This window comes from Microcaecilia unicolor, unplaced genomic scaffold (genome assembly GCF_901765095.1).
Source record: "Microcaecilia unicolor unplaced genomic scaffold, aMicUni1.1, whole genome shotgun sequence".
Lineage (NCBI taxonomy): Eukaryota > Metazoa > Chordata > Amphibia > Gymnophiona > Siphonopidae > Microcaecilia > Microcaecilia unicolor.
The window spans coordinates 150,323-175,327 of record NW_021963064.1 but is presented as its reverse complement, the minus strand read 5'-3'; the positions used below and the strand labels follow the sequence as shown (position 1 = coordinate 175,327).

Genomic DNA, 25,005 nt, shown 5'->3' with positions numbered 1-25,005 from the left:
AGCTTTATAGTATGATCTTTTGGTCTGTCTTAGTGTGTATTTGTATTTTCTTTGTATTTGTTTCCATGCGTTGAGTGTATGTTCATCTTTTGTTTTTTTTCCATACTTGTTCTAGTTTTCTGGATTGAGGTTTTAGCTTTTTCAGTTCGTCGTTGAACCATGGTATCGAGTTGTGCTTACGTGAGGTTCTTGTTCGTAAGGGTGCTATTTCATCTAGTATGCTTTTGCATCTTTTATCCCATTCTAAGAGGTAGTATGCGGAGTCTGTTTGTGCTGTCCATTCGTTGCTGTATATCAGTTGCCAGAATGTTTTTGTGTCTACTTGACCTCTTGTGTTGTAGGATGTGTGTTCTTGTATTCGGTGTAAGCCTTTCTTCCACCAGTGTAGGGATAAGTTTAGTTTGTAGTGATCGGTCCAGGGTATTTCTGTCCGTTTAATATCTGTTATTATTAAGTTTTGGTCTGTTGAAAGTTTGTGTGAGATGAGATCGAGTGTGTGCCCTTTGACATTGGTTGCTTGCATTTGTGGCCATTTGAGATCCCATAGATGGAGGAATTCCTTACAATCTCGTGCGTTGATGGAGTTTGAGTCTTCTAAGTGAAGGTTGATGTCTCCTAGTACTAGTATATTGGAGTTGGTTACACATGTGTTGAGAAATGAAGTCCATGAAGTTGGTCTGGCCTTCGTTCCAATTGCCTGGAGGTCTATAAAACAAGACACAATTCAGATGATTGCTTAGGGTTTTGTTGTGCATTTTGATTGAGGCAATTTCAAATTGAGGCGTTATGGACTCGGCGGTGGTACAGTGGGATTGATAGATTAGTGCTATGCCTCCGCTTCTCTTTTCCTTTCTGGTCCAGTATATGATTTTGTATCCTGGAGGGCACAGGTCTAGGATTATAGGGTCCTTTTGGTCATGGATCCAGGTTTCATTGATGAAAAGTAGATCAAGGTTTTCCGACATAATCCAGTCTGTTAGTATTGCTGTTTTGTTTGCAGCGGATCTGGCGTTGATGTAGCCCACTTGGATTGTTTGGTATGGTCTTCTGTGTTTTGTGTGGACTTTTATTAGTTGTCGTTCCTTTGTTAAGATGAGTTTGTTAGGACCCTACTTTCCCTTCTGTTGTGGTTGTCCGATGTTGGTGTTCTTCCTTTGTTTAAGATGTCAGTTTGATGAGGTGTGGTGTATCTGATCAGTCTGTGATGATTGTGTAGTTTGGGTATAATGTTACTTTCTGTAAGTGGGGTGGTTAGTGTTAGGTGGATCAGTGTTAACGAGTAGATTATTAGGAGTAGTTTGAAGGTATTCATTTTGGTTTTGGTTCACTGTGGGCTACTAATGAGAATGTGTTCTGATGATTGGGTGCATGATAGGACTTTGTTCTTTGGTAAGGAGTCTGCTGTTTTGGTCTTGTGTGAATTTCAGCTTGCCTTTCAGTTGTGAGGTCAGTATTGGATCCGGTTTCAATGATACACAACTCTGAGAGCCCTGTCAGTGTAATTATGTACTTATCTTTAGTAAACAGGCTTCTAGGTGTACACTAACTATCCTGTGGCATTCTGAATTAGCTAATATTTTCTTCTGAAAAGGTTAAAGTGCACTGGCACTGCTCTTCAAAAGCTTAAGGAAAGACAGGGTGGCTTCTTCCACATAGAGGCGCAGAGGCCGGCAGAAGGTGCGCAGGTCCAGCAGCGGGTAGCAGATGAGTTGGCCAGGCCCGTGGAAGGTGACCAGCTCGCTGCGGTGGAAGTCGGCGCCCAGCCACCACAGCCGGGCCTCCTCGATCTGCAGGTAGGGCCCGCGCCACAGCCCCACCGTTATTTAATTTGAATAGCATTTATATGTATAATCTCACAATTGTCAATATAAATTTTGCTATTCTGACTAGAATGTAGAACTTGGTGTATATATGAAAATGGTGCTAAGTAAGGATTGGACACTAGCCAATGTGTGATTTTTCACAGATGTAATTGTTATGTATCTGTTTTATAGGTGATCACAAGAACATGTGATACCATCTTGTTAGATATTATAAGAAAGTTGATGCACGGTTCCTGATGAAGCATGTAAAGTGAAACGGGTTTGGCCACCATCGAGCCATAGCTAAGTGCTCAACAATTGTTTGTTACATAAAAAGAAGATGTTGATTATCTGATTAAGTATCTTCTGAATGGAGACATGCATTTTTAGATTGAGTACTTCGGTACAGACATGAATTAAAAGGTGCTCGGCATCGAGGAGGAATCCTAAAATTATAATAGCAGATAGACGTCATAGCATATCCTGAATGGAGTCATGCTATTTGATATGGAGAACTTCGTTGCCGACAGATGAGTCATATTATTTGACAAAGAGAACTTCAGTGCCGACAGATTTTAAGAGGTGCACGGTATCGAGGAGCAATCCTGAAGTTATAAAGGTATGCACACATCCTTAATGGAGCCGTGCTACTCGACATCAAGACCTTGAGTTGAGAGTATGGTTACGGTGGGAATCGAGCCCACACCCCCAGGATCAAGGTCTACCGCACCAACCAGCAGGCTACTCCCCCACTCCACGCGACATAAAGGATAAACTTTGAAATTCTTCATGGTGAAGAAAAAGATGTAATATGGTGGATAGGAACGCTGACTGTTGAGTTGAAGTGAATGGCTCCATCTCCAGTAAAGTCTGTGCTGCTTCAAAAACAGACACCTGGTCCCCGGGCACTGAGGCAAAAGGGAGAGCAGGTACTGCAGAAACCTAATCCCCGGGCACTGAGGCAAGGGAGAGAGCAGGTACTGAAGAAACCTGATCCCCGAGCACTGAGGCAAGGGGGAGAGCAGGCAGTGGTGTGCTGGAGCCAGCTCGCACCGGCTCGCAAGAGCCGGTTGTTAACTTTTCTTCCGACTTGCGAGCCGGTTGTTAAAACGCGCGAGCCGGCTCTCCTCTCTCCCTCCGGATCCGGTCCCTCACGTCACCGACCTGACTCTTCGAATTCTTCGGGGCAGGCAATCTTGCCTGCCTGCTGCCAACACTGACTCTCCCCCGCTGGCACTGCCGGTTCGCGCTTTAAAAATGGCCGCCAAGACTTCCAGAGGCGGCCTCGCGAGACTTCTGCTGAAGTCTTGGAGGCCGCCCTTGTAAGTCTCGGCGGCCATTTTGAAGCGTGAACTGGCAGCACCAGCGGGGGAGAGTCAGCGCTGGCAGCGGGCAGACAAGACTGCCTGCCCCGAAGAATTCAAAGAGTCAGGTCGGTGACGTGAGGGACCGGATCTGGAGGGAGGGAGGTGAATTCGCCGAACAACTCGGGAGGGGGTGGCAGGGGAGAGAAGGAAGTCGCTGGGCATTTGTGGATGGAGGGGAGAAAAGGGTCGCTGGGTATGGGTGCATGCAGGGCAGGGGAGAGGAGGGTCACTGCTGGACATGGGTGGATGGAGGGCAGAGGAAAGGAGGGTCACTGGGTATGGGTGCATGCAGGGCAGGGGAGAGAAGGGTCGCTGGATATGGGTGCATGCAGGGCAGGGGAGAGGAGGGTCACTGCTGGACATGGGTGGATGGAGGGTTGCTGGGTATGGGTGCATGCAGGGCAGGGGAGAGGAGGGTCACTGCTGGACATGGGTAGATGGAGGGCAGGGGAGGGGAGAGAGAAGATATGCTGGACATGGATGGAGGGGAGGGAAGAGTGAGGAAGGAGATGAGATGAGGGAAAAGGAAGAGAGGAGAAAAACTGCACATGGATGAAGAAAATAGGCAGAAGCTGAGGACCAGAAATGAAGAAGAAAGGAGGAAAGGAAAGAAATAAATGGAAAGGAAGCCCTGGAAACGGAGTTAAGAGGACAGATAGCAGCAGAATCGGATACTGGGCCAGCATGATCAGAAAAACAGTCACCAGACAACAAAGGTAGAAAAAAATCATTTTATTTTCATTACAGTGTTTGGAATATGTTCACTTTGAGAATCAGGTGCTCAACATTAAAAGTTTATATTTATTATTTATGGCATTTTATCGCACATTAAACATGAATTAGATTGGAACCTAACATTGCTTTTGACTCATAACCAGTTGTAATCTCCTCTCCTCCTTCCTGTACACATTAATTGATTTGATTACTTTATTTTTGTCTATTAGTTTGTAAGCTCTTTGAGCAGGGACTGTCTTCCCTGCTCAAATTTTGTGCAGCGCTGCCTGCGCCTTGTAGCGCTATAGAAATGCTAAATAGTAGTAATTACATTTTTTTTTCTGGAGTAATGCATTACCCTCCCCCCCCCCCCCCCAGGCTCTCCCCAGCTATATAATTTGGGGAGGGGGTGCAGAGGGGGATCAGGGAGAGAGCCTGTTGTTAAACATTTACCAGCACACCACTGAGAGCAGGTATCGTTTGGTCCCTCCTAGAATATAAAGTTGATGCTGTAATAGAACATTTTTAAGTATCCGAACAGAAAATCTCTTTTGAGACTAAAAACAACTAAAATAGATATAGAAAAATAATTTGAAATAAAATTCGTCAGAATAGTAAATAAAAATCGATAAAATAATTATGTAAAAATAAGTGAAAAACAAAAACAGCTCAGCTCGATCCGCATTCCGCACTGCGGAAAAAAACAAACTAAGGCGGGATGATTGAGCATTCAATATATATAGTGGCTATTAGTGGCGAGAAGGCAGGGGACCTGCGCAGAGAACTCCGTTTGAGTTTTCTGTGCTTTGAGAAGAAGGACCGGGTCGATGATCGATATTATCCATGGAGAACTTGCAATTTTTAAAGAACGCGGTTGCTTAAAAGCGGCAAGTCAGCTGACCCATCCCCCGTCTCCCGCTGCGTCACATTCGGCATCCAATGCCAATTGGTCACCATCGGTAACCAATCAATTGTGATAAACCCGCTACATCCTATCCAATACTAGACCCACCCTCAGGCGCGCGTTCTCCTCTTTTCTTCTGATTGGCTGTTGTAGGTGTTCGAAGTACCGGTGCTTCTTTGAAGCTTTGGACGGGAGTGGAGTTACGCATCGAGCGCCTGATTGGCTGGCTGCCACTCAACTCACTGATGAAGGTGGATAGGTTACATCTTGTCTTGTAATTTTGTGCTGCAGAAGTTGCGGAAGTTCGGGTCTGTGGCTATGCAGCTAGTTTTCTGCCAGGGACACGGTGAGTGATGTTCCTTGGTTCTGAGCTGACGTTGCTTCTGCCTCTTAGACCGGAATTGGAGCGGTATACATGATCAGAGTAAATGAAAGGCCAGATGTTGTAGCTGTAGGTGGGAGGGTGTAGATGGGACGGTGTAAAAGCCAGATCTGCGGGATTCCCGAGATCTTCCGGATCTGTGAAGTACTACCTTCAGACTGGAACAGTTCTTTGTTTTGACGGCCGCCGCTGCTGGAATAGTTCTTTGTTTTGACTGCCGCCACTGCTTTATGCAGCGATCAGTAGTCATAACCAGCACTTTGGTTCTCTAGTCCTCTATTTCCAGGTTCTCCTGGGCCCTTTGTCATGCGCTGTCAAGGAGGTTTAATAGACTGGAGTGGAAGTGAGCCTATCTAGTCCACTGTAAGCCTTTTGGTTAATCGCCGTTTCCACTCCTCCGCGCAGCCGTCATTGCCCTACAATCAAAATAAATCAAAGCAAGCAAACCTATGAGTTGTTTGATCCACGTTGTCGTTCTTTATTGTTGGTCCATTTGTAAAAAGTCTAAAGCTGTTTTAGTTGGATAGGCATGCCTTACAAGGTGGCATGGCAACCTTCGAAAGCTAATCAAGAAATGTATTAAGTTATGTCCAATAAAAAAGGTATCATCTTATTTTCTTTTCCATGTTTTATTTGTTTGATTTCTATTGATAACCTTAAGAGAGGACTAACACGGCTACCACACCTCTTTACTTAAGGTGGAAGATAAAAGACATAACTGAATATCATTTAAAAAAGCTTCAAAACGTATTGTTCAAAATGTATTGCAACTGGTAGAAACAGCAATTATAAACTCTGTAGTTTGTAGTCATTTTTCTTCACTGTTATTCTGTGCAATATAGATGGACAAATTTCAGTGAGGATATCTTGTTTCCTAATGGGTTCATCTTAACTGTTGTTGCAATCTGTCTTGGGAAGTCTGGTGTTATAAAGATGATGGAATATATTGAAATTAAATGGAAGTAGAATTAAAGTCTCCTTTCATTGGGGCACATGGAATCACATGTTCATCTGTTTTGTAGAAGATTACCTTTTAGATACACAAATGGATTGTTTTGAACATGTGTCAGGGGCAAGTGGTTTTATAAGTTCAAATAAAAATAAGTATTTTCTTTCATGCAGATCTTTTGTTTAAACATACCTACATGGGCTATAAGCCCCTAATACAGTCCAGTGGTTTTCTTATATTTTGTTCTTGTGATGTCTTATACTGTGCCAAAACTGAAAACTCTTATCTTCTTGAGGATAAATGAGGGGACATGGGATGAGCTTATCTGGTCCACAGGAGATAGTATGACTATAAAGTTGAAGCCGGTCCCCCTACAGCAGCCATCTCTGTTTGTCAAAAACAATAGCAAAGTAGATTTGCATTCTCTCTTGAAAAGTGATGGTGGGGGGAGGAGGGGGGAAGAAGCTCTAAGAGGAGTTTTAGGGGGCTGGTGGAATTTTCAAGGGTCTGTGAAGGGGGGGGGGGGAGGGTTATTTTCAAAGTATATTTGTCCGTACTGCAGAAGCTGCTTCGTTATTTCCAGTGCTGCATTGTGGTTTTCATTGAGCGCTAGATGCCTGCTTTTTTTCTTCATGATTACAATAGTTGCAAAAGTTTTAATGCCTATGCGTGTCATTTTTTAAAATTTGACAAAAATGTCATTTATTTTAAAGCTTCCCCTGTGAACATATAACATAAAATTTTAAATCAGCAAAACAGCATTAAAAATTATTGTACCTGCTAGACACAGCAGAAACTCTCTTTGCATATGTCCAAAACTTTCTGGAAGGGCTGCTCACACCTAAATCCATCTGTATTCATTGTCTGAGGGGCAGCAAACACCTAGATTTAGCTCTGTTTCTCATCAGAAGTGCCACATACACCAGGATCCTGATGTATTTGGGATCAGAAGAGCCGCATACACCAGGATCCTGGTCTATTTTCAATCAGAAGGAAAGAATACACCAGGATCCTGGTGTAGTTTCGATCAGAAGGGCCAAATATATACACCAGGATCCTGGTGTATTCTTCCCTTCTGATTGAAACTACACCTGGATCCTGGTGTTTTTGGCCCTTCTGATGGAAACTACACCTGGATCCTGGTGTTTTTGGCCCTTCTGATGGAAACTACACCTGGATCCTGGTGTTTTTGGCCCTTCTGATGGAAACTACACCTGGATCCTGGTGTTTTTGGCCCTTCTGATGGAAACTACACCAGGATCCTGGTGTGTTGGGCCCTTCTGATTGACACCAGGATCCCGGATCCAGAAGTTCCAAATACACCAGGATCCTGGTGTATTTTCGATCAGAAGGGATGATTGCAGCCCTTCTGATCCCAGTTGCACCAGAATCCTGGTGTATGCAGCCCTTCTGAACCCAAATACACCAGCATCCTGGTGTATGCGGCCCTTCTGATGAGAAACAGAGCTGAATCTAGTGAAAATTCCACCAGCCCAGCCCCCTACAACTCCTCTTAGATCTTCTCCCTCCCCCCATCCCCTAACAAGAGAGAATGCAAATCTACTTTGCTATTGTTTTTGACAAACGGAGATGGCTGCTGTAGGGGGATCGGCTTCAACTTTATAGTCATACTGTCTCCTGTGAACCAGATAAGCTCATCTCCTTGAGGTTAAATGAGGGGACATGGGATAAGTTTTCAGTTTTGGCATAGTATAAGACATCACAAGAACAAAATATAAGAAAACCACTGGACTGCATTAGGGGCTATTAGCCCATTTAGTTATGTTTAAACAAAAGAAATCTGCATAAAACAAAATATTTATTTTTATTTGGAATTATAAAACCACTTGCCCCTGAAACATGTTCCAAAACAGAATAATCCATTTGTGTATCTAAAAGTCAGACTTCTACAAAACAGATGAAAATGTGATTCCATGTGCCCCAATGAATGGAGACTTTAATTATACTTCCATTTAATTTCAATATATCCCATCATCTTTAGAAACACCAGGCTTCCTAGGCAGATTACAACTGTTAAGATGAACCCATTAGAAAACAAGATATCCTCACTGAAATCTGGTCATCTATATTGCACAGAACAGTGAAGAAAAATGACTACAAACTACTATTTACAATAAATTTTGAAGCTTTTTAAAAATGATATTGATAATAACATATAGTAAATGACGGCAGATAAAGACCTGAACGGTCCATCCAGTCTGCCCAACAAGATAACTCATTTTACATGATATCTAATATTTTATATGTATATCCGAGTTTGATTTGTCCCTGCCTTTCTCAGGGCACAGACCATAGAAGTCCGCCCTGCACTGGTTTTATTCTCCAAATGCCGGTGTTGCCACCCATGTTCGCTAAGATTCCGTAGATCCATTCCTTCTAAACAGGATTCCTTTCTGTTTATCCCACATTATGTTTGAATTCCATTACCGTTTTCATCTCCACCTTCTCCCGCGGAAGGGCATTCCACGTATCCACCACCCTCTCTGTGAAAAAATACTTCCTGACATTACTCCTGAGTCTGCCCCCCTGCAACCTCAATTCATGTCCTCTAGTTCTACCACCTTCCCATCTCAGGAAAAGGTTCGAATGCAGATTAATACCTTTCAAATATTTGAACGTCTGTATCATGTCATCCCAGTTATATCTTTTATCCTCCACCTTGTAAGACCTGCTAATCCAACTGAAACAGCTTTAGGCTTGTTACAGATGGATCAACAATAAAGAACTACAACGCAGATGCAGCAGTTAATAGGTTTGCTTGCTTTGTTTTGAGTGAATGGCAATGACGACTGCGCGGGGGGCAAGGAGTAGAAATAGAGATTAACCAAATTGGCTTCCTTGCTTACAGTGGACTAGATAGGCTCACATCCACTCCAGTCTATTGCACCTCTTTGTTTAACTTTCTAAAAGATTTGTGCAGCGCTGGGTTATGGCTGGTGATCACTGCATACTGTAAGCAGTAGCGGCCGTTAAAACAAAGAAGCGCTCCTTCTGTCATTAAACTTTATTTTAAGCTTGAGAACGCCCGATCCGCTAAGCTATGCCCCCTGTGACGTAATGTTACCGTCGCATGGAGGATCGCAACTTTTAAGGAGGACAAGATTGGTAAGGAAATAGGAGGATCCTGGGAGAATAATCCTCTGCGTTAAATGCATCAGCTGTCTTCGTCTAAAAACATTTATTTTGGAGGATATATGTAAAATGTCCATATGTAAATGTCTGTGCAAAATATTGCACTTAAACACTCCCCCTCCCCAAATTCAAGCTATTTAACCGACCAGAAACAGCCGCTAACCAGTTAAATAGTGTTTTGGTGCCTAACCGCGAATATTCAGTGCAAGGTAACCAGTTATCTCCGCTGAATATTCATGGTCAGTGTTGAAAAGTTAACTGGCTATATCATGTGTTAACTGGTAATATTGCTGACTGGCTAAGTTTAGTGGGCAAATCAGACTTCATAAGTAGCAGCCCTAGCTTTGCCTGCTATTAACTGGCCAGTGCTGAATATTCGCTTAGCTGGTTAAGTTAGCGCCAGCCAAAAAATCCACAAATATTCAGTGGCAGTCACAGGAAACGGCCTGGTATTAAATATCTGGGTCATTGCCTACTGCAGCAGTTATGCAGGCTATGTCCCACCGTTTGAATATCGGCCTCATAAGATGTAGCCGACTGTATAAACCTAAATATTCGGTGCCTGTGCCAGACATGACCCAGCATTGAATATCGGGGAATGATGCTGCTGGCTGCAAAAAAAAAATGCTGACCATTATCTGCTGAATATTTATGCCCCAGTGTACAAACCACACAATGGGGCATACATCTAATTCAGTAGAGATGATTCAATGGTACAAGAAAGACATTTCTTTCTCCATCAGCTAGTTTCCGTAGTAGGCAAGTTATGAGCTGGTTTGGTTAATAGAGGTGTTTCTAAAACCTTTCTTGTTTCTTTCTAGGAAGTCTGTGCGTTCTTAAAACAGGCACTCGAGATGGACCCAGTAAAGAGAAGAGTTTTTACATTTGTGGAGCCCATGATAAACCATCCTGTGGATATGTACAGACTGCTGAGTATGTCCTTGCCATTGCATTATTATTCTGTTTGGATTCAGCCTTTCTGGTTCCAGCCATTAAGCCTTTGTCAATTTTTATGTGTTTGAGAAATACAACAAGTTGTATAGTATCGTCTTTTTGCATTGGTTATGTTGCTAGAATCAATTAAATCGCATACAGAAATGTATAAAGTTGAACTCTTGAAATGTTTTATAGCTGATGCCTTTCTTGTGCTGCAGTTCTGTGTTGTTTTGTTAACTGAAATTCACTAATATTGCTAGTTGTTGACATTGGCAGTCTGTGAGAGGTGTTCCTGTGAGCGGTCTTGCTGCATCTGAGTAAGTGGAACTAATGTTTCAGCCATCATGCTGTGGCTTTCTTCAGGGTATGTTGTGACATCTGCAGTTTGTATGTGTATATATATATATTAGTGAAAAAGGCCCGTTTCTGACAGAAATGAAACTGGCGCTAGCAAGGTTTTCCTCGGAGCGTGTATGGTTGAGAGAGTGTGTGTGAGATTGACTGTGTGAGAGAGAGTGAATGTGCGAGTGTGTGTGTGTGACAGAGAGAGAGTGAGACTGGGTGCGAGTGTGTCCGTAAGAGAGAGAGTATGTGTGTGTGAGAATCAGAGTGTGTGCCAGGGGCCCCTCCCTGCTCCGTCCCAGTTCCAGGGTCTCCCCTTCATCCCTCCCTCCGAGTTCCAGGGTCATCCCCCCCCCCCCTCCTTCCGAGTTCCAGGGTCATCTTCCCCTCCGAGTTCCAGGGTCCCTTCCAGTTTCAGGGTCCCCACCCTCCCAGTTTCATAGTCCCCTCCCAGTTCACGGGTCGCTCCCCCTCCCTACCAGTTCCACGGTCCTGTCCCCTACCTTCCTCCCTCCCTCCGAGGTGCTTGGTGGGGGGGGGGGGGGTTGCTATTTGCTGTCAACCTAAGGAGACACTTGCTTCTGGCGTCCAGCAGCTGGAGGTCCCTCATACTGTTTCAGTGACACACATTGACAGGCAACGGCGGGGCTGACGCAGCCACGGGCACCCTGGATAAACTTTGTATTGTTGACAAATGATGTGAAAATACAGAGTTTAAAATTGGTGTTTCTACCAGGTAGAATAATTTTTAAAGCTGTTTTAGTGATATTTAATTTAGATTTCATGATATTCATATGTACAGATGGGTAGCTTTCAAATAAATTAAAAAGGTGTGCAGTAAGAAACCAAAAACAAAAACCTTTTGTCCTTTACGTGTTAAGGCGCAGTTTATCCAGTAGAAACAGCTTTAGACGTGTTTCAGATGGAAGAAGGAAAAAAAACGACAATGTGGATCAGCAGCTCCTAGGTGTGCTTGGTTTTGAGTGTATGGGAATGACGGCTGTGTTGGAGAGTGGAAACAGAGATTAACCAATGGGCTTCCTTGCTTACAGTGTAGTTGATTGGGTCACTTCCACTCGTGTGTAGTAATCGTCCTGCTGCATGGCCAGAGTCAGAGAAGAGAGGGGTTGTGGCGGAACGGTGAGCGAGCGGCTGCGGGAGGGTGGGTGAGGAGGACTGTGGGCGGGGAGACGGAGTGCAGTGGCAATTTTGTTTGGTTTTGAGTGTATGGGAATGACGGCTGCGTTGGGGAGTGGAAACAGAGATTAACTAATGGGCTTCCTTGATTCATTGAGTGTCTGTGCTCCGCCCTAATGTCATCACGTTTGACGTGAGGGCGGGGCAGACACTCATGGGATCTACACAACTACAAATTTAGAATGTTGAAATGTTGGAGGCTTCATTAGAATATTGGGGTTGTGAATTATGTCTGAATGGGGCGTGGCTGAGGGCGGGTCTATGAGTGAGAGTGAGTGGTGCTGACAGCCTAGCCTATCAACAGTACAGGACTTCAGTGTTTCCCTGCCACAGAGTGAGCTTCAGAATGTTGGAGGTGAGAATTATTTATATAGATAGTGGGTTCTCAAACCTGATTTGTTAGGGTTTGAGGTGGGTAGTTTACTCAGAAAGGAAGGATATTGAGATGGGAAAGTCTGTTGGTCACCAATTTGAATTTTTAATTTGTAATTCGTAGTGAACCCTTGAGGGGATATGGCAGTATATAAACAAGACATTGACATAGATATTTTGGAGGAAAAGTTTATTGGTCACAATTTTTAATTGTGGCAGGATTGAGGCTGGAAATTAATTGGAACAGTCTGCTTCTGGGGGGGAGGGGATTTCTGTAGTCTATATTTTAAAACTTTGGGAGAGGTGAAAAGACATTAGTGAGCAGTTTATCTGATGAAGCACTCTGTCCTTTTACCCATTTTCCCTGGAGAAATGCAGTGGCCAGTTCTTGTTATGGAGAAAAGTGTTACATCAGCCATTCTGTCTCATTTGGTACTGTAGCTTGGACCTCTGCACCTGTTTAGACTTGGAACAATGCCTAGGTAAGAGGAAGAAGCACATAAATGTTTCAAAAAAATAAGATTCAGTTTATAGCTAGCCCCAAAGCTTTAAAAGCAAATGCAGTGTATATACCCGAATATATAAAAGCTGCTAATAATAATAACAATGCATCACTGCAATATAGCACAACATCCTGACGCAGTTACTATATTCAATTCAAGATGGAAATGTCCCACCATCCAGCAGTTGAAAGTCAGGAGTGATCTTGAGGGAGGGCCCGACGACTCATCAGCTCTGGGGCATGAGACTTCAGCTTCTGGAACTTTGCATCCCACTTAAGTAATAGTGTCTGTTCCTTATTTACATCCTGCCTCTCTGGGTCAACCGGCAGAGATCCAGACAGGCATTCCTGCGTCATTCTTTTTATGGGTCTTCCTCTTGCTGAGCATACAGCGATCACACGTATACTGCATGGTATACTGCATGAGAACAAAGCAACTTAAATAACGTAAGCTACAGAGCATGTGCAAGATACTAAGGTTAATTACAGGACAACAGATGTTCTAAGAGTCAGCTGATCTGCTTACATAGTGTAGGCCAGAGGGCAACGGACAATAGTCTAGACTATTACTACCACAGTACCCCACTAAACAGAAAATTTTAGTAGGATGTAGGAGTGACCATATGCCTGCAACAGACTTCTTGAGCCGTTACGTCAAGCTCCATCTCTGGCCGTCTTCAAATCTAAGCTAATAGCCCACCTTGTTGATGCTGCTTTTAACTCCTAACCCTTATTCACTTGTTCAGAACCCTTATTTTATCATCCTCACTTTAATATTCCCTTATCTCTTGTTTGTCCTGTTTGTCCTAATTAGATTGTAAGCTCTGTCGAGCAGGGACTGTCTCTTCATGTTCAAGTGTACAGCGCTGCGTATGTCTAGTAGCGCTATAGAAATGATTAGTAGTAGTAGTGACTAGTAATTTACCACATAGTGGTAGGACTGAGACATGTGAGTAGAACTTATACACTCTGGATGTTATTACTTAAACCACATCTCCCAATTAGTGGTAATCTCCCAATTAGTGGTACTGAGTTCAGACTCCTAAGATATGTTTATAGTACTAGACTAAAACCATGAGATGATAGAAATAACACTTACATGACAAATAGAACTATTTGCAAGAATGAAGTCAGAAATTACTAGACTATAAAAGTAATGTATGAACTTTTTATTGGTTCTTTAAATGCTAGAATGCACACTAAGCGGATCTTAGTTGGAACAAACACACTTCTCCCTAAGACACAGAAATAAGTGTCACCTGTTACCTGCAAGTGATTACAGAGCTTGGCCTACAACTAGGATCAAGGAACTACCACTTTCCTTGGGAAGAGCAGGGATTTGCAGGCAGTGCTAGACAGCGTTCCAGCGCTGATCAGTCAGTGAGATGATATAGAGAGCACAGCTGACGAGATGAGTTGATAAGTTGTCATCCCCGTTATTTGAAGAAAGCTGTAGCTTCACATGGTGAGAAGTCCAGATGAGCTGAATTGATGTCTTTTATATCATTTTGTTATCAGCACTGTCTCAGATGGTTTGATAAGGTCATGACAGATTCTTTTCATGTCATTCTAGATGCTTTCTGGGCTTCAAGTATTCTGGGGTTGACATGACCGTATTGCCTACGTTCCGTTGTCTTGCGTCAGCTAGATAACAGGGTCATAGGTTCCTTTCAGACAGGCATGCCTGGACAAGATTTCAATCGCAGCACAAGTCTGAGCAGTGTGTTTTGAGCACTGCAGTAATTTATATCAGGTGTCCCACAGGTGTAACATGGTCAATCTCTGTAATACAATGGTTATTTTGTGACAGGGTACTTTACCTCTACAAGGTAATATTATACATTATTTCCTGTCCTCATGCAGGCGATCACAGGTCCTGTGCTTCAGTAAAACTTAATTCCTACTGCCTCTGCATGCTCCCTGTCTATTGTCCCCTGTGACATACCTCATAATATCACATCCGTGATATGTGTCGTGATTTGCTTTATCCATGTGTATATGGAGCAAGGTTGGTCTTGTAATGTTTTGTGCTTTCATATTGATGTTTCTCTGTATGTGTTTTTTGTTTTAAGATAAAGTTTATTTCCATTATGTAGCTTCCCACTATTCCAGAACCTGTGGGATAGTTGTGTCTATCAACCAGCAGGTGGAGATAGAGAAATGAAAACTGAGCTGAGACATATCTCTCTTGGCATCTAGTCCAGCTCCTCAGTATTTTCTATCTCCAGCAGGTGGATGGACACACTATTCAGCCTCTGGTTCTGAGTGATTTGCTCCTGGTCCCCAGTTGGGCTTTGTGGGTGACTTGAGTCTGCAGAGCCATATTTGGAGGTCTTCAGATCCCTGTTTCTGGTGCCCCACGAATTTACTTCTTTCCTCCATTCACCTGTCCTCTGTTTCCCGTGCAGCTCTCCTTTTCCAGCACAACAACCTGAAATAAAAAAAAAATAGAAAGAAAGGAGAAGGAAAGAGGTTTACTGGAGAGCGTGGGGCAGTGTGTCAGTCTTGATCCTTTCTCATCTGGGATAAGACTTATGGCGACTGTGAGCTTAGGGGAGGCAGCCATCAGTGGTAAGTCAAACTAAAGTTTGGCTCAGAACCACTTAGTGCAGGGGAGGGGATCCTGACTCACAGCTTGGGACCATGTTGTGCTGCATTTGTGACAGGGTGAATGGCAACGCCTACAAAGGCAGTTAAACAGTGTTCCCGCTGTGGGACCTGCTGGCTGACATTGGTGTTGCAGTGTGTGCAAGCCAGGAATCCTGTGGAACATGGAGGAAATGTCTGCAGTAGCACATCTTCAGATTTGGCACAACATCCGAATATGCCATGGATTTTGGGTTCTCTAGCAGGGCCAGTGTGCAGTTTGATGCAGAAGAGCAAGGGAATGGGCACCATTTTGTCGGAGTTGACTGGTAGTGAGGAACAGCCTCTGATCACGCGCAGAGCACAGTCACCATTTTACAGCTTCAGGGCCCAACAGAGTATTCAGCTGCATCAGGATCTTTGTTTTCTCTAGAGTTTATTTACTGAAGCAGGGACAGAGTTGCTGCAAGGTGCTTCAGTTTCTCGCCTCGCTGCCCCTCTGACTCCTAAGAGATCTTGTGTAGACCTCCAGGAGTGGACAGATTAGGCTCATCTGGTTAGTGTTAGGTTAGTGAGTTGTTTTAAAGTTGTTGGGTTTATCTGAGTTTATCCTTACTGCTTGTCTATGTAAATTCTGAGGAGCTGGACTTGATGCTAAGAGAGAGAACTGAAAACTGAGCTGAGGCATCACTCTTGGCATCCAGTCCAGTAACTCAGAATTTACGTAGACAAGCAATAAGAATACACTCAGAATAAACCCAACAATCTTAAAACAACTCACTAACCTAACTTTTCTATTATATTTCCACTACCCATGATGTATTGTAAGCCACATTGAGCCTGCAAATAGGTGGGAAAATGTGGGATACAAATGCTATAAATAAATAAACTTAGCCCCTGAAAATTAATGGAAATCTATGTATATAGAGAAATTAGGTCTTACCTAATATTAGTCCTTCCTACAAATCCAGAACCTGTAGGATAGTTGTATCCATCAACCAGCAGTGGAGATAGATGTTTCAGCTCCATTTTCAGTTCTCTATCTCCACCTGCTGCTTGATGGACACAACTTTCCCACAGGTTCTGGATTAGTAGGAAGGACTAATATCAGGTAAGACCTAATTTCTCCATATAGATAGATAGAATTCCATTAATTTTCTGGGGCAAAGTAAGTTAGTTTAGTGAGTTGTTGTTTTAAGATTGTTGGGTTTATTCTGAGTTTAATCTTACTGCTTGTCTAAGTAAATTCTGAGGAACTGGACTGGATACCAAGAGAGAGATGTCTCAGCTCAGTTTTCAGTTTGTCTTCACCTGCTGGTTGATGGACACAGCTATCCCAGAGGTTCTGGATTAGTGGGAAGGACTAATGGAAAGAAAATAAGCAGGTAAGACCTACTTTCTCCATATAGATAGATTCCATTAATTTTCTGGGGCGGCTAAGTAAGTTTTTGAAGGTATCTCCTAGCTTGGCAGTTAACCTAAGTAAATCTTAAGGCCGTTAGGGTCCTTTGCTGATGAGCCTAGTTTGATAGAAACTAGTTTGATAGAAAGATTAAACTGATGGCCTTGTTCATAGGCCTGCTTCTCCATCCTGAAGGAACTGGGTTAGGTCATGACTGAGCTACTCGCCCATGCTAGTGTTAGGGCTGAGAGTATTAGCCCTGAGGTAGTCGCTGGAGTGGAGCAGTGTCTTAGGCTTCTAGTGCCTTATGTTATACAAGCTATTTTTATTCTTCATGCTGGTTTTACCTTTTAAAACACGTTTCATAAATAGATGAGCAGTTCATTTGCAGTTGGCTTGGCCTTTTGAGTCTGGGTTTTGTTTTGCACAGTTGGCTTAAGTCTCCAGTATCCCAGCACTTCTCTGTTATATTTTGTTTATAGCATTCCTGCCTCCCATTGCTTGCTGCATGAAGAATTTCTGGTGGAGCTACAGGCATTGGTGAAGCAACAGGATGGAACACAATACAGGTAAGTGTTATCAAAGCAGAAATAAAGTTTATTTGCATTTCTGTCTAGTTGAACTGTTTTGTAACTGACTGTGAAAGTCAAATGCCTTATTTTTTTATCTGGGTCCTAGAGGCTGAGATGAATGGAGTGCTGCCTGGGTCACAGAGTGAGTGAGTGGCAAAGGAGGTGTGTCATGGCCCAAGACATCTAAATTAGAGTACTAACCCCTAGATTGCTGATTCTCTCCTTCCCCAGGATGCTCAGTGGGAAAATTCTCTAAGCCATGCCCTTTTGAAGGGGAATGTTGTCATGCCTATCCTAGCCCAGTTTTTTCTAGACCATAATCCTGAATGTTATATCTTGATAACTTATTTATTTATTTATTTATTGTGAACATTTATATCCCACATGTTCCCACCAAGGCAGGCTCTGTGGCGTACAATGTCAGGAGAAAGTACAACATAATAGCAATAGTGCAAAGCAGAGGGGAAAAAAAAGTAGATAAGGGGAGGGAGGGAAAAACTGAAGGGGAAAGGAAGGTGGAGATGTAAAGGATCAAGCAGCTGAGGAGAATGAGAGATCACATAGGTAGGTGTTCAGGGATTTCTTGAATAGGCTGTGATCAGTGGTCTCTTTTAACGCTGATGGCAGAGCATTCCAATAACGGGGACACTGGAAGCAAAATGAAGAGGCAAAGAGCAGCTTGTATTGTAAGTTCCTGCAGTTAGGAAAGTGGAGGTTAATGACACATTTCTAACTATTAGCCTTTAGAGTGAGGTTTTATTTTTGTCATGGTGGTGGCATAAATAGCATTTGTTTTTGTTACATTTGTACCCCGCGCTTTCCCACTCATGGCAGGCTCAATGCGGCTTACATGGGGCAATGGAGGGTTAAGTGACTTGCCCAGAGTCACAAGGAGCTGCCTGTGCCTGAAGTGGGAATTGAACTCAGTTCCTCAGTTCCCCAGGACCAAAGTCCACCACCCTAACCACTAGGCCACTCATTTATTGAGATGTTTACATGGTTATAATGCTCCGGTTCTAAAGACTTTATAATCTGCATACAAGGAGATTAAATGACCTGCCTTTATTGAGCAGTGGAGATTTAAATTAGGGCTTCCGAGTTCAACGTGCTGCTCTCTGAGGTCTTGTATCACCAATCTGACATTTTCAAGCTTTTTCTGAAGATATCTTTCCTTTTAGACAAAATTTTAGACCCAGGAAAACTAACACCGTGCCATTCCTGCCTTGTTGTGCATGCATCTTGTGTGTTAATTCTTCAATATATGCCCTAGTAAAACTCGGTGACTGAGTGTGCTTCTATAGGTTAATAAGGGATGGGGAGCTTTTCTGACTATATCACTCATAACATGAGAATATTACATGGTACAGGTTTGTGGTAGAATCCCTAGCCTTTTCTGTTTTCTTTCTCCATGGCAGGCTCCATTACAGATGTGTTAAGAGTAAGGCTGCTGGGAAGAAGTGGTGTGGAAGCGTTCCGTGGCAGGTATAGTGCAGAAGGTTGTTGGAATTCATTTACAGTGGCTCTTGCAGAGTGTTTCCTGGTACATTTGGCCCAAAATGTTGTAATGGGGCATCCTTAAAAACTAGGATGGAAAATTATCATAATAAGATGTACTGAAAAACTCCCTAACCCTATTATTTATTGCATTTGTATCCCACATTTTCCCACCTCTTTGCATGCCAGTGTAGATTGTGAGCTTCATACTGCTGGGATATTACAACCAAGTAAGTTGAATTATTTCATATAATACCCTTGATGTACACAACTGTATTTGCATGATGTAGATTTACTTATACAGTCTTTTTTAAGATTTATAAAAGAAATTTGTCACTACTGTTTTTGAGGTTTTAGAGAATGTATTTAGCAGTTTAATTTAAAAAGCCTAATACTAGGTATCAGATAGTGAAGAAGCAGGTAAATATTTTTTTTCCTGGATCCAAAGGCAAAGGCTTGCAGTTTCATTCTTTGTGTATTGCAGGATTCTACAGAGCTGCCTGCAAATGGGAAATCCTTTCATAGCCTGGGGAAGCCTCGCCTTGATCCAGAGCGGAACCCATTTAAAGTGAAAAAAGAGGATCAGAAACCCTCCCTCTGGAAGATGGATAACGAAAAGAGAAAAGAAGCATCACAGAGTGAAAGAGATCCATCTCCAGACATAGAGACAGATATGGACAAATCATGGAAGAAGGGGCTTCCAGTGGAATTGAAGATAAAGAAAAAAGCATTGGAAAATGAGACGACATGGACCAGTGCAATGGAAGATAAAGCCAAGTCAATAGATAAACTACAGAAGTATCGGAGCCAGAATGATGGAATTGTTCCCCAAATTAACATAAAAGGGTGGTGTGAGAGAGAGGCTGGGAAGCAGGAAGAATGTGCCAGGGAAAAGAGAGACTCTGAAGGAGATCTGACTGCCCAGCACAGGAAGCAGGGGACACCGATAGAAGAGGCTTTAAAAAGAGAAGGAAAATCAGAACACACATTGAATAAGTTGGTGAAAGAGGGACTGCCCAGCGATGAGCACGACAAAACCCCCAAGAACAAGGGGATAAAAATGAAAGAGGACCGTGCAGACAGGAGTGGAAAGGAGATCCCAAACCTGAACAGGAACGGAGCTGGCCAGGAGCAGACAGACTATTCCATGCAAGTAGCTAAACATGCCACTGAAGATAGTGCAGTACCTCCGCTTACCTCGCTGGAGAAATGCTGCCTCATGAGAGAGAAGGTTGAAAGAGCAGATAAATGCAATGGAACAAATCAGGCTGAGCTGAGAAAAGACAAACCCTTACAGGAAATGAAGCCACAGGAGGTGACACATCCAGTGCCAAAATCTGTGGGATACAATGGAACAGATCAGGCTGAGCTGAGAAAAGACAAACCCTCACAGGAAATGAAGCCACAGAAAATGAAGCATCCAGTGCCAAAATCCATGGGATGCAATGGAACAGATCAGGCAGAGCTGAGAAAAGACAAACCTTCCCAGGAAATGAAGCCACAGAAAATGAAGCATCCAGTGCCAAAATCCATGGGATGCAATGGAACAGATCAGGCAGAGCTGAGAAAAGACAAACCTTCCCAGGAAATGAAGCCACAGGAGGTGAAGCATCCAGTGCCAAAATCCGTGGGATGCAATGGAACAGATCAGGCTGAGCTGAGAAAAGACAAACCTTCACAGGAAATGAAGCATCCAGTGCCAAAATCCATGGGTCTGGGGCAGAAGACAATCACCTCGTTCCCAGGATTTGTACTTGCATCGCAGGAAAACAGACCTGGGCTTCAGGATCTTGGAGCCCTTCACAACCATCTCGCAGCTCAGCTGAAGCAGAGAAAGGTTGGCTCTCATTTCTAACACTAAAGTTCTTACTATGCACTTCAATTTAACTTTGCTTTCTGGTATGGTCAGAAATATTTTTTTCTTTCTTTTTCTCACTTTTAAAATATCTAAAATATATATCTCTTCCTTTAATCCAAATCTGATGCATTATCTGTGTGTGTAGAAAGGAGGTTAATATCTACTGTTGTTTAATAGACTGAGACTGGAAAGATACGGGGGGGGGGGGGGGTCTTTTACTAAGCCATGGTAGCATTTTTAGCTTGCCGTAGAAATCAGCTGGTGGTAAACGCCGAGACGCCCATTATAGTCCTATGGGCATCTCGGCGTTTACCGCCAGCTGATTTCTACAATAAGCTAAAAATGCTACCGCAGCTTAGTAAAAGGCCACCTTGGTGACCTATCCAGTGTTAGAAACCGGGGTGAACAGGAGTTACCATGACTTGTATTCTTCAGGGTACAGGTTTGAAAGACAGTTTTGTTTTGAATCATGCCAGAATTGTTTGGACCCTGTTCCTTTTGTAGGAGTGAATGCAGCTGGCAGAGCAGCACTCTCTTCCAAAGGTGGATGTCCTGTTCAGTGACGGAGAGGAACTTCTCAGCCAAGGTTCTTTGTAAAGACTTGTTTCTTTTTCATGTCAGAGCCACCAGCTATGGCCCCAAAGGGGACTAGAGCATGGGAGGAGGGATTTCTTAAAAGATAGCTGTCCAAAATGGCAGAATTCTGTGCACAGTTTACCTTTCTCTGAAAACAGCTGGCTCCCATCAGCTAGTAGGGGAAGGTGGAGCTAGGGAAGCTGTGTTTATGAAGAGGAGCGCTGTAAGCCTGTGGAAAGAAGAGGAGCTGGTGCTATCTACGTGAGACACCATGAGGGGCATAATCGAACGGGGCACCCAAGTTGTCATGAGGCTGTCCTCGCAGGGTGGCCCTGTAAAGGGGCGGGGCAACCCTTATCGAAACAAGATGGGCGTCCATCTTGCGTTTCGATAATACGGTCGGGGACGCCCAAATCATGAAATTTAGGTCGACCTTAGAGATGGTCGTCCTTAGGTCGTTTTTGAGATGGTCGTCCCCGGTTTTCGGCGATAATGGAAACCGAGGACGCCCATCTCAAAAACGACCAAATCCAAGCTATTTGGTCATGGGAGGAGCCAGCATTCGTAGTGCACTGTCCCCCTGACATGCAAGGACACCAACCTGGCACCCAAGGGGGCACTGCAGTGGACTTCACAAATTGCTCCCAGGTGCATAGCTCCCTTACCTTCGGTGCTGAGCCCCCCAACCCCCCCCCAAACCCACTCCCCACAACTGTAGACTACTACCATAGCCCTAAGGGGGGCACCTATATATGGGTACAGTGGGTTTTGGGGGGGTTTGGAGGGCTCACATTTACCACCACAGGTGTAACAGGTGGGGGGGGTGGGCCTGGGTCCACCTGCCTGAAGTGCACTGCACCCACTAAAAAGTGTTCCAGGGACCTGCATACTGCTGTGATGGAGCTGGGTATGACATTTGAGGCTGGCATAGAGGCTGGAAAAAATGTGTTTTTTTTGGGTGGGAGGGAGTTGGTGATCACTGGGTGAGTAAGAGGAGGTCATTCCCAATTCCCTCCGGTGGTCATCTGGTCAGTTCGGGCACCTTTTCGAGGCTTGGTCGTGAAAAAAAATGGACCAAGTAAAGTTGGCCAGATGCTCGTCAGGGACGCCCTTCTTTTTTCCATTATCGGCCGAGGACGCCCATGTCTAAATCACGCCCCAGTCCTGCCTTTGGTTAGGGTGCTGACACACCCCCGTGAATTTTGGTCGTCCCCGTGACAGAAAGCAGTTGAGGATGCCCAAAATCGGCTTTCCATTATGCCGATTTGGGCGACCCTGAGAGAAGGACGCCCATCTCCCGATTTGTGTCGGAAGATGGGCGTCCTCTTTCGAAAATTCACCTGCTTGTGGATCATGTTCATAAACCTGCTTGGTGTTGGAAGTCCTGTGCCATTCTTTGAGACTGGTGCAAGATTTAGGTTGCAGTGTGACTCATACTCAACGCTATGTGGTGCAGAAAGAAAATAAATGTGCTGCATGGGAGGATAAGAGATACCTACAGCACTGTCCAGAAGTGACGAGGAGAGGGAAGATGGGCTGAAGGCTGAGAGCTTGTGAAGCGGAGGTGAGGGGTTGGAGCATCTGGGGGAATGAGTTACAGAAAGAAAGAGACAAGTTAGAGAAGAGGCTTGTTGGATGGGGAGACTGAAGTTGTGGTAATGTGCGTGGCCAGGGGTGTGGGATGCAGATCTGCAGATGAGAAAGATGGAGGGGGAGGGTAAGGGTGTTTTACTGTCTTATGGCTAGAGTTTCTGGATTTCAGGGATTTTCATTTGACAGTCTGCAGAAGTGTTATCCTTCAGCCACTGTGTTGCTTCAAGAAGTTAGCTCTGCCCACAGCTCCAAGCTCCCCGTTTTACTCCATAGACTGCAAAAGTACATAAGATTAGCCATATTGGGTCAGACCAGTGGCCCATCTAGCCCAGTATCCTGCTTTCAACAGTGGGCCAATTCAGGTCACATATACTTGACAGAATCCCAAATAGTAGCAAGATTCATGCTGCTGATCCCAGGGACAAGTGGCTTTCCCCATGTCTATCTCAATAGGGGACTATGGACTTTTCCTCCAGGAACTTGTCCAAACCTTTTTGAAACCCAGATACAGTAACTGCTGATACCACATCCTCTGGCAACGAGTTTAAGAGCTTGACTATTCATTGAGTGAAAAAATATTTTCTCTTTTTTGTTTTAAAATTAGTTGTGTAGAAGGGGTAAACATAAATAGATTGTTTACTCTTTCAAAAAGTACAAAGTCTAGGGGACACTCAAGGAAATTACACAGTACTCAGTATTTTGTAGACCTTTATCGTATCGCCCCCTCAGCCGTCTCTTTTCCAAGCTGAAAAGCCCTAACCTCTTAAGCCTTGTATGAGAGGAATTGCATCCTCTAAATCATTTTGGTTGCCATTCTTCAAACCTTTTCTAATTTTGATGTATCTTTTTTAAGATATGGCAATCAGAATTGCAAACAATACTTAAGGTGTGGTTGCACCATGGAGTGATGCAAAGGCATTATAGTATTCTTTCTTATTTTCTATCCCTTTCCTAATAATACCTAGCATTCTGTTTGCTTATTTGGCCGCTGCCACACACTGGGCAGAAAGTTTCAGCATATTGTTCACTGCGACACCTAGATCTCTTTCTTGGGTGCTGACTCCCAGGGTGGAACCTAGCATCAAATAGCAATGATTTGGATTATTCTTCCCAATGTGCATCACTTTGCACTTAACCACATTAAATCTCATCTGCTATTTGGATGTCCAGTCTTCCAACGTTCTAAGGTCTTTCACAGTCCATATGCATTCTAACAGCTTTGAATAGCTTTGTGTCGTCTGCAGATTTAATCACCTCAATCATTGTTCCCATTTCCAGATCATTAATAAATACGTTAAATAGCACTAGTCCCTGTACAGATCCCTGGGACACTCCACTATTCACCCTCCTCCACTGAGAAAACTGGCCATTTAACCTAATCCATCTACCAATTCCTAATCCACAACAGAACATTGCCTCCCATCCCATGGATTTTTAATTTTCTCAGGAGTCTCTCATAAGGGACTTTGTCAAACGCTTTTTGAAAATCTATATACACTACATCAACCGACTCACCTTTATCCACATTTATTCACGCATTCAATGAAATAAAGCAAATTGGTGAGGCAAGACTTCCTTCGTAGGTTTTCTGCTTCTGATGTACCTGAAAAAGTTATTACTGAGTTTTTTGCCTCTGTGGCAAGTTTCTCTTTATATTCTCTTTTCTTTTATAGTTTAAATTGTTATTGAAAAATTGAAAATTACAACAGCCCTCATCCAGAAGTACATTGCTCAATTACAACAAATAAGATACAGAGACCACCCTCTGAACCTAATACAAAATCTCACTAACTGGTTCCCACCCTCCATCCCATATTTCACATCCCTACCAGATTTGCACCCCCCCCCCCCCCTCCTTAAACCCTTCTAGTTATAACGCTCAAATTGCTTCCAATAATCGGTCCAGATGCGTCTATTCTGCCGCTTCAGGATCGTATCGCCCTATTCGGCGATCCGTCAGTTTCTCCAGTTCTGCCACCAATTTTACTTTTGTTAACCAACTATGTATGGTGGGTCCAGTACTCTGCTTCCAGTGAGAAGTGATGATTGTCTTTGCTGCAGCTAAACAAAGACGCTTTATGCGTCGCTGCCACTTTGATACTCTCCTGTTCCCTCCAATCCAAAAGACACTACTTGGGTTCACAGGGATGTATTCTCTTTTCACCTTCTTTATCAGTGCTTTGCAACTTACTTTCCAGTGCTTATGTTGCTTCTTGTTTTCATTCGGATCTTTTTTTTCTATATTCTGAAAGATGTTTTTTTTGTTCTAATAGCCTCTTTCACTTCTCCCTTTAACATGCTGGC

At 43.6% G+C, this 25,005-nt stretch overlaps 1 protein-coding gene across 2 annotated transcripts in view; it reads left to right on the top strand.

Moving 5' to 3' along the window:
• Positions 1–5,041: 5,041 nt before the first annotated feature.
• The window catches only part of LOC115458873 (transcription termination factor 2-like), a 93,959-nt gene continuing 73,995 nt past the window's right edge, over positions 5,042–25,005 (top strand). For both annotated transcript variants that reach the window (XM_030188710.1, XM_030188711.1), the window contains exons 1-5: positions 5,042–5,133; positions 10,093–10,204; positions 17,091–17,177; positions 18,596–18,662; positions 19,159–20,511. In XM_030188710.1, the coding sequence (XP_030044570.1) occupies positions 5,106–5,133; positions 10,093–10,204; positions 17,091–17,177; positions 18,596–18,662; positions 19,159–20,511 (1,647 nt within the window). In that variant the 5' untranslated portion in view covers positions 5,042–5,105. The remainder of the gene's footprint in view (positions 5,134–10,092; positions 10,205–17,090; positions 17,178–18,595; positions 18,663–19,158; positions 20,512–25,005) is intronic.